We start from the raw sequence: 14,168 nt of genomic DNA, 5'->3' as shown, positions 1-14,168 counted from the left end.
ACAATATAATTTCAAAGCTCTGGACTGTGTGTGGTCTTTTAAATACAAAATGTGCACTTAAAAAATTGAAGGGTATTTTTTCCCCCCCAAGTGGTCTGGAAAGGAGCAGATTGTCCTTGGACTGTTTGCAGAAGCCAGAGTTCAGTATCTGTCGTTTGTTTGTCTTCTCCTCACCTCCAGGACTGATGATATCCTGGAAGGCAGGAGTGGGACAGGGTTTGGAGGGGCTGGGGCAAGTGGCGAGGTTTTGAAATTGCTAGCAGTGATGTTTTCACATCCAAAAGATCTCTTTTCTCCCATCTCTCAGATTTTTCGTGCTCATTTTTTACTTTCTTTGACCAGAGGCCAGCAAACATTGAGCAATGCATATATATTTTGCAGAACAAAACTAAAGATTGGTTTCTGGTACAGGGCAGATGCAGTCTTAGAGCATTATTAAAGTATCTATATCAACCCTGCATGACAGAAGGGAGGAACCAATGCTGCAACTAGCTATGCAGAAACAATCCATTTCCAAAGCTAAAAAAAAAGAAAGAAAGAAACAAAAAAGCAAAACTTCCACCTTTTGAAAAAGAAAGAAAAGAAAGTGAAAAGGAATCTGAGCAACTTTCAATTTGGTGAGCATTTTTTGAGATCTGAAATAAAGTGCTACAGGGATCTCAGGATAGAGCAAACCGTGGTTCACTAGCCAGAGATTTCAGTAAAAGACTGAAATTCAGTGACCTCTGTGCTCCTGAATGTGTTGAAAGATTAAGAGCCTGATCCTGTGCTACCTGGAGATAGTGGGACTATTGACTTGGTCAAACAAGGGTCAGCCCTAAATAAAGGATTTAGGTCCCCAGCAAAGCAGAAGTGCTGTCTATAGGGTATGGGCAAAAAAACTTTGTCTAGTCAAGCAGATCCTGTTGTCCTGGCAAGAAGTCAGAGCTCATTCCTGCAGGGAATATCCCTTTCCTTGCTTCAGGAGAGCGGTTTCCCAGGGAGCGCGGCTGCCCAGGAGAATAGCCATTTGCAGCAGGCATGGAAGTCTGTATCTACTACAACCATCCCACTATGGTGAATCCACATTTTATTTCTACCTAAGTCATCTGCTGCACACCCTTTTAAACCAATGAAGGGGGCCATGAAATTTGCCCTTGCGTGGATGGAGTACAGCATAGCGAGCAGCTCAGAGGAGCTGGGCAGGGAATGCTGTAGCTGCCTGCCTATTCCAAAAGGGAGCAAAGTCCTTTTCTCTGATACGCCACACTGGACCCTGACGGTAGCGGGCTATTAATAACAGCAGGTCACTCCAGGAGAATGCATGGGAAGGATGAAGCTTATAGCATACGGGTTTGCACATCGAGGGATGCAGCAGTTAGTTAGCCAGAGGCTGGCTTCATCTGGGTCTCTCTTTCTGAGCTCACAGGCTTTGTCCTCATAAATATGTGTGCTTCTAACAGGCTGTACCAGTGGTTTTGGTCACTTTGGGACTTCAGCCTTGAGTTGTGCAAAACTATGGACATGAACTGTGCAAAACTGCCTATAATGATTTGTTAAACCAAGAAAGAAAAAAGAAAGAAATGTCACCATCCTGACATCTAGCCTGGTGCATGAGTTTGCCCTGAAGACAGCCATGTGTACACTTCTCTCTGTGTCAGAGAATCTAAGTTAATTTATTTGCTGAGCTATTTTTTATGCCAAGGATAACAAACCAAAGGGCTTCCCACCCAGCACTGATTCTGTATAGTGCTGTCATGAATGTGGACTGAATTTGCAGAACATGATCTTTATTGTGTTTAGTAATATCTAGATTAACAGTTGAGGTGACAGGCCATATAATCCATAACATGCAAATTATACATCAACATAGTCTCACCAAAATGGATTCCCCTGTGTAATGGTTGAGTAGCATAGATGGGCATTAGAAGTGAATATGGCTCTCTGATAGAAGGCAAAGCCCACCCTCGCCCCCTTTTTAATAGAAATGGATCTGAAAATGACATTAGTTTTACTGCTGTCCTTAAGGCTAAAAGGAGAGGCACATGTGACTCTTTGGTCTTTCAATTAAAATGAACTTTATTGCAAAACGTTTGCTCTTTTGTTGTCTTGCCAGCTGGGTGGCTTCAGGAGCTTGAATAATACATGTGCGGCATTGTATAGTAATTGTTCCCTGTCCTCAAAAACGCACAGAATATGAATTCATAGATTGTTTGTGCAGCTGACAGTGGCTTTGAGCATCTCCAGAGTTAGAAACGGACTGAACACAGTGCAGACTACTTGTATACAGCTTCAGTGAATCCAGATTTTATATTTATCCTGAGCTTGAGTTGGCAAAAAAAAAATACATCAGCCTCAAGCCTACTGCAAAGGGTACAGCAAACTGGAAGGGTGTGAAGCCCAGATTCATCCTGGCTACCCTTAAATAAAGGGAAATCTAATAAAAGTGCCTGATTCAAGAGCACCACCTAAGCTATAGCACCTACAGCCAGTGGAAGTGAGACCACTCTAGCAGGCAATGAGAGTGGGATGAATCACCCTGCAGGACCTGTTTATCTGTCTTGGGAGAAGAAAAATAGTGCTTTTAGGGTGACTAGTCAGTGATGCAAAGTACAGGTAGTGTGTGGGTTGACACGCACCTGGGCCTGTGTGTCTGAAAGTGTTCAGGTCCAGCCAGAGCGGACCACAAAGCTAGGGAAGTTTCAGAGTGGCTGTTGTTGTACGGCTAGGACTGCTCCGACCTGGGAGGAAGAGCAGCCTCACAGCTGGAGGGGAGAAGGAAAGAGGGAAAACAGCGAGGTAAAGGCAGAGGAGCAACTGGGAATAATGAAGGTGAGTAAAGGAAGGAAAAAAGCACAAAAAAAGCTAGAGCAAAGAAACTGAAAAGGACACAACTCTGCACTAAGAACACTTTATAGTGGTGTGTGTATCTGCAAGCCTGCTCTGAGCAGTGTGTTTGTTCCTCTCTCAGCAGAATGCATTGGTGCTTCAGTTCCTCACCGCTGAGCGGCTCTAATGAACACCCCTCTGTAATCTCCTAAACACCTCCCATGGCTTAACATATTTGTAAAGGTTTGTTTAGAAATGAATAGATCTGCCCTAACTTCAAAATACATCAGTGGCAGGTAGCCTCAGGACCCCCTGTATCTTAAACGAATCCCTGGTGGCAAGCCAGATTTAACTGTACACAAAAGCAATGTTGGTTTCTTTTTTTTAGGGCACCGCCTTTACATTCAGCTAGAGGAGCTGCAGCCATCTACAGCACATTGCCCCGATGTGAGCCCAAAAGGAACAAAGGCGTTTTCTTACAGATGCATTCGTCCCTGCGCATCGTGGGTGCAGGCGTCAGCTTCGGCGCTGAAAAGCATTTATATTTGATTACTCTTCTTTTAAAAGAATGTCACTCTCAGAGAGAATTTCACTGCCTCGGGGCACAAGGAAAGGATTGTTTTGGCTGTTTTGAATTGAGCATTGGCTTTTTGCGTGTCAGGGTACTCTGCTTCAGTTTCCCATTTGTGGGCTCTTTGCCCTCGTGCTGGTGTCTGTCAGCAGACCTCCCTGGTAGTAGGGTAATAGTGGAGTGGATTAGTGCCATCTTTCAGAGGGCTTGAAACTTTGACAGAGTATTTCTTTCTCTGAAACAATGAAGTTATGGCTGCAGTGAGGTCCTGAAGACCTGGCAGGTATTCATGGTACAAAAACTGGACATTGACATCTCGTTCCTAAATCTTATTCTGACCATGTGAACACAAGTGCTTCATGAAGGATTCCTTTAGGATGGACTTCGCATGCAAAGGAGTGAATTTTGCATGGAGAGACCAACTTCTGCTGCCTCTGAGCATCAGGGATAGGCAGGGTGTGGGAGGGACCGGCACTGAAGGACCTGCAGCCTGTCTGCTCTTGGCTGCTTGACAGCCCTCGAGGGTCACTGTCTCTGGAGTGTGGTTTGGAGCCATCCCGGGTCACATTTCGAATGAGGGGCTACAGGAATCTCCTGTGCAGTTCCCTCACTTCTCTAGAGCTCAGATCTGAATCCCAGAGATCTGAGGCTTTGAAGAAACTACCACCCATGTGCAACCGCATAAATCCACAAGGTTACTGAACTTAAGAAAGCTGCTGCTGCTTATCTGTGATGGGAGGTGGTTGCTTCAGAGTGAGGATTTGCTTATGCAGAGTCACTGAGGAAGACTTAATCTGAATTAACTAAATGTGTGAATTCAAAGTGGATTAGCAATGCCACATAAATGGATGGATTCCTTAAATTCTTCTTTTTTGAATTTAAATGGTCCTAATTTGTTTCAGTGTAATTATGAAAGAGAACATTATACAGGTCTTTAATGAGATATAACTTACTGACCGTAAAAGTTAGTCTGGGTTAATTTTCTTGTGTCTCCCAGCAGGGGTGAGATTGGAATACAGTCCTGAATTTTTCTTTTGTAGGAAAGTTGTATTGTCTTTACTGGGGATTTTAGTAACTGATTCTGGTAATGTAGGAATCTGTTTTTATTATGATTATACCATTTTTAATCTTAGGATATAAAAGCTCTGAATAAGCAATTAATTAATCCTCACCATGTCCCTGTGAGGCTGGTAAAAGCTTTGTAACAATTGCTTCGTTTGTTGCTGTGCTATGTCTGCTTTTAGTGTGGAATACAGCAAGGCAAAGCAGTGCTACAAGATATGGGAGGGAAGATGAGTATCAAGCCTTTTTGAATGCATGGGAGGAATTAAGCAAGAAAAGAAATGTTACTACCCAGCTTAGAATTTGGTCAAACCACCATGATGCACTCACTAGAAAATGTCAGGGGAGCTTTAGCAATCAGGGCATCTGCTTTATGTCTAACCAAATCCACAGCACGTATAACGGTACCACACACAGTGAGTGCACTGTGGTGGGGAGTGGCTTAATAGCAGGGTGTAAATGTCAAGGATTAAAAATAATTTATCTGATTTCCTTTTATTTGGAAATAGGATTTATCTTTTTTAAATTACATTGCTTAAAAAAAAACACACAAAAAACCAAAACCAAAAACAAAAAAACCCAAACCCTCTGAGATCATGACTGCTCTCTGAAGGCTGACTCTTCATTTCCTTAACCTGCTCCGTCGGTGTTGCAGCGCAACGTAGTACTCCTCACAGTCCCTTCTCTGTACCAGCAGCTTCTTTCTTTTCTTCAGTGGACAGTTTATTTTCTACTCAATGCTAAGTGTCATGTTTGTCTTTTACTTCTTTAAACGAGAGCAAGCACTGTGGTTTTGTTCTGCTCCTTTTCCAGTGTCTTTTTGCTGATCTTCTCTGCATGTATCTGAAAGGTCAGGTAAACAAATCAATACAGAAAAGGACCTCCTGCCCCTTTTAACCTAACCTGTAGGAGGGAGGGAAGGGAAATTGCCAATTACATGAAAGGAAGCTTTAAATATGTGTGAAAAAAGCACAGTGGGAGTGAGGGTTTGGAAGGACAGGTGTCGACAAGACTGGGCTCTGCAGTTCACAGGGTGCCTTTATGAACTCATGGTCTTCTCCACAACAGCGTATACAGGCAGGTCCACAGAGCTGAAAGGCACCGCATGAAGAGGTACTGTAGCAGGGAATGGGCCTCTTGTTTCAGCATCACTGACCATGAAGGTCTCTGCAAGGGAGATGCTGGTGCACTGGAAGCTGGACTGTGACTCACCGCATGATTTGAAGGCTAGAAAATGCTGACCGCTGTCTTCTACTAGCTGTGTTTGCTTCAGTACTTTCTGGTTACCACTATCTTATTTCCAGTCCTCCAGCTCCTTCTTCTGCAGGTAACCACCATGTACATTGCAGAGCATCTGGAGGCAGGAATCATACCTGCACAGCAGCTACACTTCTGCTGCACCATCACTGGAGCAGTGAGGCCTATGACTGAGTTTTTGTCTAAACTCAAGCCTGAATACTACAGCCGAGTTTACTAATCGTGGCCTCTGTTCCCAACACCTAGCCTCAAGCATTCAGCTGAGAGTCCTCCACGAGGAGAGTGCTCCTGGGAGCTTCCTCGGCAGTGGGTGGAGGAGGAGATAGCTCTCCCTTTCCTTTCCAGCGATGAAGAGTTCTAGATTGATCGTATAGGGCCTTCATGCAAGCGTCTTGTGTTAGATGCTAAAAATTCAGGCCTTAATATCTTAATTTATTTTAGTTTTTAAACATCTGCTTTTGAATTTAGCCTTGATTGATCTATCAGGTGCAAGACGCTTGAATACCCTGCTCAGGTACCTTCCTTTCCCCCCAGCTCCACCCCAGGTGCCATTTTAAGAACTACTTTTCACTTGCTACTTAGCTGGCAAATACCACAGTGTGGAAAAGTGGCTAATGGCTCTGCCTTCCTTCCAGCATCAAGGTCAGCGCATGGAGAAGCGCAGAAAGCAAGGTCAGCCACTCCTTTCAAACCCAGGAACTTCAAACAGTGGCCACCCATCCTGGGTGAAAAGCAACACTTCACACAGGTATCAGCAGTGGCTTCTGCACCCCCCCCCACTGACTCTCTGCATTACATTTTTCTTACTGAACCAGCAGTAGAGACCAAACTCTCTCTTCCTTCATATATCTACAGATATAACCCTCTTGCAGGGGAAAACAACGGTGGCTGTATGTCTCAGGAAGATCTGCGTTTATGCTGCTGCGCGTGGGATGGTGGTACACATCCTGCATGCTGGTAGAGTGTCAGTCACCAGCGTAAAGAGAGAGAAGCAGGGCACAGAAACAATAAAGTAAATGTTTTCTCTTCCTAAGATGGCCTGTTGTACTACTGAAACTGCTTCATTAAAAGCTGTTAAAAAATAAAGTTTGCATCTTGTCTGCAGTAAAAGCCTTTTGCAAAAAGCAGCTGTTAGAAAAACAACGTTCTTTTACAGATGCTAAACACAGAAGCCCACAGAATAGATGTTTTTCAGTCTTCGCTTTTCTTCATTACAGTTTGGGTCTGTTATTGCCCTTCAGCTGACTGTGGAAAGAAGACTGTCTTCTGGAAAGGTCTGTATGGATAAGCTGCTGACATCTGTGGTAAGGTTGCTGTGCCTCTTCATACACTGTTTTCATATAAAGAATAAACTGTATGACTCAAAAAAAAAATATTCTTACACTGAAATGCCCTGTGTTGTCAGAAAAGTGAGCCCAAGATTTATATTCACAGAAATTGGTCCATTAGACTGGGCAGAGAGCAATTTGCCTGTAGATGCCTTTAAGTAAGAACATGAACACTTTACTAGGGAGAAGGAACAAATTTTAAGACAGGACAGGACCATGAGTTTGGTTTCCTGTGCAGCTCCAGGCAGCTCTGCTCTTCTTTCAGGTCTTTGGAAGGCTTCAAAATGCTGCTAATAAGGAATTATTAATATTTAGGCCCCTCACAATGCTGTCACATTAAGATGTCTTAATGGGCCCTCCTTATGGGGGGAGCAGGCAGATTCTGGTCCCAGTGGTGTAAGCTTATGCATGGAATTCCATGCAATGGAATTCCTCTAGAAAAATCCACATATAATGGAAATGAAGCATTTTAAAAGCAATATATTTTTATGCTGGTTTGCTGCTCCTGTCCTTTAGCGTAAAAAATTGTTTGGGATTCTCAGGTTGGTGTGAAATGCCTGGTCAGAAAGATATCTAATCAATCGCATTCATGTTGTTATGGGAATTTCCCTCTTGCAGTCCAATGTTCCTCAGGAAATGATACTGAACAGCTCAGCATCTCTCTGAGGTGTTGGTATGGTCACCCATCTGTAACTTGCCTGGAAGTGTTTTGCAGACCTTTTGAGGTTTAGTCGCTGAAAACATCATACAATGATGTTTCACATGAACTTCTGCTCATTTTTATCTCTCACCGGAGGCAGCAATGCTGAAGCAGTAACACACACCCCCAGGACTCCTTGCCTGATATGTGCTCTAAGCGGTCAAGACGTGGTGCTTACCTTCTCCTCAACCACAAAAAGAGGAGGATCTGGCTTACTAAGTCTTGAGCAATGAAAATCAGAGCAATGGGCTGTAATGAAGTAGATTGATGACAGAAAAGTAATTAACATGTAAAAGTTAATTGTTGCAGGCATTACATGTGGACTGAGCTGTTTTATGCGGAGACAAGCATGGCTTTTTGCTGGGATATGGCAGGGTACAGAACGCTGCAGCCTTATGCAGCATGCTTCACACCACAGCTATGCATTTATTCTGATGATCTGATAACTTGGCAGGCAGTTACCCACACCGCTCTGTGCCGTTTAACTTGCACCATGTGCTGAAGTGCTTGTGCTATGACACAGCCCTGAGCATCCCATCTCTAAGTCGTAATAGCAAGCATGACGAAAAATCATCTTCATCTCTCCTCTTTTCCTGTTTTGACTCAGACTGCTGAAAATTTGGCACCAGATTCCAAAAGCTAATCAAGCCCTTGTCTTCTGTAGTTTACTCACAATTTTCCTTTAGAAAAATGCAACCAAGAGCAACCCATGAGGCAAGATGTAAAATTCTGCTGAAATCACATGTGAGGTGAGCCTGCAGAATTGTGATTTCGATACCTTTGGTGGTTTGATGTAAGGCTTTAGCTTAAGCCACCAATAGAAATATTCTGTGTGTATGTGTGTATGCATAACCCAATTGTATTTTTACTGCCCACAAACTCACACATACAATTAGACAGAGCAAGCTGTCACTGCCTGTAAGTCTGGGTTCAGGAAACAGATGTGCCTGTATCTTGCAGTGTCCTCAGATCTCTAAAAGAGATAAACTGCAAAGATCCAGAAGGAAAAGTTACATAAAAAGTGAATCTCCAGTATTCCCAAAAAAGGCATGAACAAATGGTAGATATTTACTCCAAAATCCTTCTATGCAGCCATTTCTAATCTGCAGTAAAAGAATTGTGCTTGCTTATATCATAACAGAGAATGCTGAAAATTTTGTGGGTGGCAAATAAACCTAGTAAGTGAATATCAGCCATCTTCTGTGAAATCCTTGCAATGGCAAAACCTGTACGGGACTGCCATGCCTTTGGGTTAGATAGCTCCTTCATGGAACAGAAATGACAAAGCTCTGAGTAGCTTATTGGAGGGTATGGAAAAGGCCTTTCATGGGTGACTAGTTTTTTAAATTCCTAAAAACACCAAACAGTTCTGAAACACACCTAGTCATTGCTGGGACACTTGTTTATACATAGCCATGTATTTGCTTACACAGTGGAGATAAACTAAGACCTCTTTTTGGAGCCCTCTTTCCCTGGCAGACTGTTGGGGTACAGATACGATAGAACCTAGATGTGAGCCACCCATGGTTTGAGGTTTAATTCTGCAAACCATAAATCTCCTATTTGACCTTTCCAAAGAGCATCTTCCAATGTTACCTCATGCCAGGTTCCCCCTTGTGCTGGCAGGGGTGCCCAACCGAGGTGTGCAAAGGGCACTGCTATCACCACGCGACTGCTATCGTGTTGGGTGGTCTAGTGCTTCAGCCCTGCACCAAGCAGTGGGGGTGGGAAGGGAAAGGTGCCAGCTGGAGGAACTGTTGCTCCATCAGCCCTGCTGCTAAATTTTCACCTAGGGCTAAGCTAGTTCCCTTGGAAAACCTAAAATTCCAAGAGGTAATGCAGGACAGCACTTAGCTTCTCTAATATGTGAGCAATGTTGGGTACCACCTGCATTCTCTCTCTGCATTAGTAATAGTAGTAGCAATAATGATAATAATGATATTAATATTAATAATGGTGCACTTCAAGCCCAGTTGGTGCCCTTCATTCTGGGTTAGAACTAAAATAAGCATCATCTAGGTTTTGTGTTTGTCCAGTCCTGGGTTTCTGAGGGCTGTTTGTAAGTCTTCCTGAGGCAGTAGCTTGAATCCCTAAGAAGAGAAATTGTATTTGCTTGTTCTCATGCCACCTCTGTGACTAATCCAAGACATCCCCTAAAATAGCACTTGGTGTATCTTCTGGATGGTGGGAAGTTACTAAAAGGTAGTGAGGAGCGGAGGAGGCTCTGCAGAAGGCAAGCGCTTCAGTCCCAGTGCTGTGAGTCGCTTCATGTGGTCCTGGGGTGTATCCCTCTGGAAGGGCCAGAGCCTGGCAGTGGAGAGGCAGTGTCCTGAATTCCAGCGCAGATGCCTCTGCTATCATTACTCCCTATAATCAGTGTCACACCATGCCCTTGTTGCTGATTTTTCCTCCTTATTTTATTATACAGGCCCCTTTCTGTCTGCAGGCAAGTTGGGCAACGAGCTTTCCGGCAATGATAGCAGGCGACAGTATTTACTGCAGGGAGCAGAGCTGTCAGTTTGGGAACACATGGGAAGAGTGCAGGGAAAAGGAGGCCAGCCTCAGTGTCTGCCTCAGCTTCACTCAGGCTGGGCTGAGCCTGCCAAAGCCTTAGAGGTCTGCGTGGGTCATGGGGACTCTGAAGAAGACAGCCATGAAGAAATCTGGGAGGCATTAAAAAAGTAAGTCTGTGCATGGTCACCCAGCAGTGCTAAGGACTGGCTGACTCCAGAAACTGAGGCCAAATGCGTGGGAATGAAGTGCTAGTGAGATTAAATTTGGGTTTACAAACTCCAGCCAGCATCAACAGGAGCAGCCGTGGAAGCAACAGGCAGGGTTCTGCTGCACAGAATGTCTAAGGCAGGGAAGCCCAGCCCTCTTGCTTGCTGGATGATGGAGCCCGAGTATGTCACCGCCAGGAGTGTCGATCCAGCACAGCCTGGTCCCTGGGGGCGAGTCCACTTCCATCGGCATCCCGAGGAGTGCTCACTCACTGGCCGTCTGTCAGAAGCTGTGAAGGATTGGGAGCTGGGTGCACATGGAGCGATTTCAAGTATCTGGGATGATGCCCAGGCTTCTTGAGCAGAGAAAACACACTACTGCTAAAGCCGGTGTTGGGTCCGTACGTAACTTACTACTGGAGGAAAGCCCAGCAGTTTTGCAGGTCGATGATGTCTTTAGAGCTGGGAAGAAAGCTTGAGCTGGGCTTAGAGATTTTATTTTCTAACTGTACCTTGCTTTGCTTTGACTTCACCCGAACAACAAAATTTGTTGTGTCACTCCTTATAACCTGCTTTCTTGGGGGAAAGAGAGTCTTACTCTTAGGCAAATGGTGCCATACAGCCTTTGAGGGGAATAAAAAGGTGGTTTGTAAATTGAACTGCTTTGGAGGCCTGATTGTTAACCACTTCACTTGATTTTGGCATCCCCCTTCTTGAAACCTGAACACACACACACACATGCATGCACACGGACACACACAAACTTTGAATAATGATGGTGCTTCTGGGTTGTAAAACACCTGCTAGCAACTTTATTGACAATGCAAATGTCCCAATCTCAGTCAGGTTCAGACTTTGGCAGTTGCTTTTCATTCACGCTGGCAAATGCAGGAACAGAATGGGAACCTGATAATTAAAATCCCTGGAAGGCATTCCTTGCCCTCCATGACTTGAGGGAAGTCTGTGAACACTACATCCAATACCCCTTGTTATGCTGGCTCAGAAACAGAACTGACAGTGTGGGGTGTGAAACAATTAATTCTCAGCTGTGGCTCTGAGGACTAAATTTTACTCTGACACTGGAAAAATGACGCAACTGTGGATTTATGTGGGTGAGGTTATGTTCTGTCTGAGACCTCTGTAGTTCCATAAATTGGAGAAGATGTTGGAAGAATAAATTTTGAGGGGAATGGGATCACTTCACCTTGATCCTGAAACCTGGGTTAAGACTAAAAAAGCACAGTGATCGATTCCTAATATTGCAGAATAACCTAAGCAGATGAGACGTCCTCCTCATTTCTGCACTATGCAGAAAAGAAACAAACAAAGGCAGCTCCCAAGAACATTACTTTTTGCCTAAAGTTTACCAAACCCTTGAAAAAAGAGGTATAAGAAATCGATGAATACAAAGCAAAATTCTTTGGGAAAGAGGAAAGAACTGGAGCCAATGACACTGTTTTCCAGCCCCTAGATGTACTCAGGCTGTCCTTCCTGCAACACTTGGCTGTGACATTTCAGCGATCAAGTAATATCATCGCATGGAAGTGGCATGACAGGCCTCTTATCACACACGAGCGATGTGTGTTGTCCGCATAAACAGGCTTATCACGTGTCTCACAATAGATGCTGGTGCAGGGGTGCCAGTTTTTCTCTCCTTTGCAGTAAAGCAATACTAATCCCACAAAAGACCTTGCATGAACCTTACGAGTCAGTCAAAACTGGTTTTGTGTGGAGTAGCTGCTACTTGTTTTGTTTGACTTGTTTGGGTTTTGTTTTTAATTTTAATTCGTATTCCTGTTCCAACATGAGTTGCAGAAGTTGCCTAGAAACCATCTTGTGTCAGCTCACTCATCCAGGACACACGGCTCCCCATATGCAGGCAGAGAGATAAGCTTAACTTCCTAATTTTTTAAAGAAATGCAATTAAACCCCCCTCCCCACACTTCCCCCTCTCATGGATGTGATATCTGAGAATTCAGGGTAAAAAAAAAAAAAAATACATCACTGAATCAGAAGAGTCTGGTGCGCATATTGCATGGGGGTGTGTGGATGGAGAAGGTGCTCTTGAGGCGATGGCAGAGTCAGAGCCACGTTTGCCCCCACTAGAAGGTCCAGCAGGCTTCTGGTGGGCCCTCCACTGCTTCTGGTGACACAAAGCAGCCACAGACTTAGTATGACCGAGCTTTGCACTTTTGCCTCTCTGCTTGTCAAAATGCCAGTTACTTCCTTGCCATGTGTCCTGTCTGAAATCTCCTCTCGGCTCTCCCTGTCTCCCATAGTAGTTGTGACCCACTGTTCTCCTGCAGCCAGTATGAGGGTTAAATGTTGGGATGGTCAAAAAATCGATGGGCTTGCCTGTATTCTTCCAGGGTAACATCACCTTATGTCTGATAAATCCAGAGAAGCTGGTAGCACTAAACACAGATCTCATGGTGGAAACATCCCATACAAGTAGAGCTCAGAAAATAGAGGGTTTGTCTGGGCTCTGGCTCAGCTAGAAGAATTTGGGTTTTGAATCAAATCCCAAAGGTTTTATTAGGCTATCTGGGAAAATACCAAACCGGAAAAATAATTTTGGGTTGACCTGTAACATTTTATTTAGAAAATACTTATTTTGGGGTGCCTAGACTTTTTGCATGTTTTGGGATGCTTTTAAAATGAGAAATGTCATCTCAGAAAGAAGTGTTGGAAGGAATTAAATGCTTCTTAAGTTGACAATGAATGTTTCAACACTGGAAAAAAAAAATTGCTCCCTTTGTGGGACTTGAAACAATAACATTTGGATTGAATTTGCCAGTGCTTCTGCTCTTCCCAAAAGTGCACTTTCTGGCAAGGTTTGCTATGCCTTGGCCATTTTTTATGTGTATACACATAATAAGTGAAGGTTTTAAGGACAAATGTGAACACCTGCACAGTAGGAGGACCTGGATTGCTACTTCCAAATGTAATTTACTACCAATTTGGACCTGTCTTTCCTCATTCCTTCCTCTCTTGCTTAACGTCTCTCTCCTGCTGCTGTTGCTTTTCTGACACAGTGCTTTAACCTGTTCCCCATACAATGGGCTTTCCCACCAGTGCTCTCCAGGCTGACAGAAGATGTGGTTTGCCCTCCCACATCTTTCAGCTCCAGAGGCCACACCGGGATGTGGCTTGCATGAAGGAGGCTATTAAAGAAAAAGCAAATTGAAAGCTGCACTGCACTGCTGGTGGGGTGGAGGGCTGTGCTTCTCGGGACCAGAGCTCATGAGCCCCTCGCTCACCATTCAGGCAGAGGAGGCAGAAGCCTCCAAGCTGACATCTGAGCAGTGTGGTCCAGTGCTGTTCAAAGTAGCAGCCTTCTGGTGTAAATGGCTGTTGACCGACTGACTGACCTTCATGTTTTAAGCCAGCTTCTATCCTTGCCAGGCAGAAGCCTGAATCTGTTAGTACTGGGACAGCATGCAAAGTTTTCATTTAGAGATGCTGGCTGGGATTGTATGGTTGAGGATTTCTGAAAGCCTTGGGAGCTTGGGTGGTTTGGAGTGGAAAGGGCGAGTGCCTGGGCATGGTATGGATTGTTAATATGAGCTCTGATCCTTTTTCCCTGAGAGTTTTAGCAGGTGCTAGGATCAGAAGGGAGGGGAACTAAGACAGCTTTAACCATTGGGACTTGGTGTTTATCTGTGACTCTCAGAAACCGTGAGTAGACTTTGATCACTGCCAAGTAATAAAGTTGACCTGGT

General features: G+C 44.3%; 1 protein-coding gene across 6 annotated transcripts in view; it reads left to right on the top strand.

Annotated features, from left to right (window-relative positions):
* KIAA1143 (KIAA1143 ortholog) overlaps nt 1-11,105 on the top strand; it is a 67,440-nt gene extending 56,335 nt beyond the window's left edge. Inside the window, exons 4-7 of one of the 6 annotated variants that reach the window (XR_008747290.1) lie at nt 6,334-6,446; nt 6,554-6,710; nt 6,916-6,972; nt 10,155-11,105. Coding sequence is in view for 4 of the 6 variants with exons in the window: in XM_013303062.3 (XP_013158516.3) it covers nt 6,334-6,446; nt 6,554-6,659 (219 nt within the window). In the remaining 2 variants the exon portion in view is untranslated. The other 5 variants (XR_008747289.1, XM_055804464.1, XM_055804463.1 and 2 more) reach the window with 5 other exon arrangements.
* Nucleotides 11,106-14,168: the final 3,063 nt, after the last annotated feature.

Source organism: Falco peregrinus, chromosome 5 (assembly GCF_023634155.1).
Source record: "Falco peregrinus isolate bFalPer1 chromosome 5, bFalPer1.pri, whole genome shotgun sequence".
Taxonomy (NCBI): domain Eukaryota; kingdom Metazoa; phylum Chordata; class Aves; order Falconiformes; family Falconidae; genus Falco; species Falco peregrinus.
The sequence above is the reverse complement of the archived record's forward strand: the minus strand, read 5'-3'. Positions and strand labels throughout refer to the sequence as shown.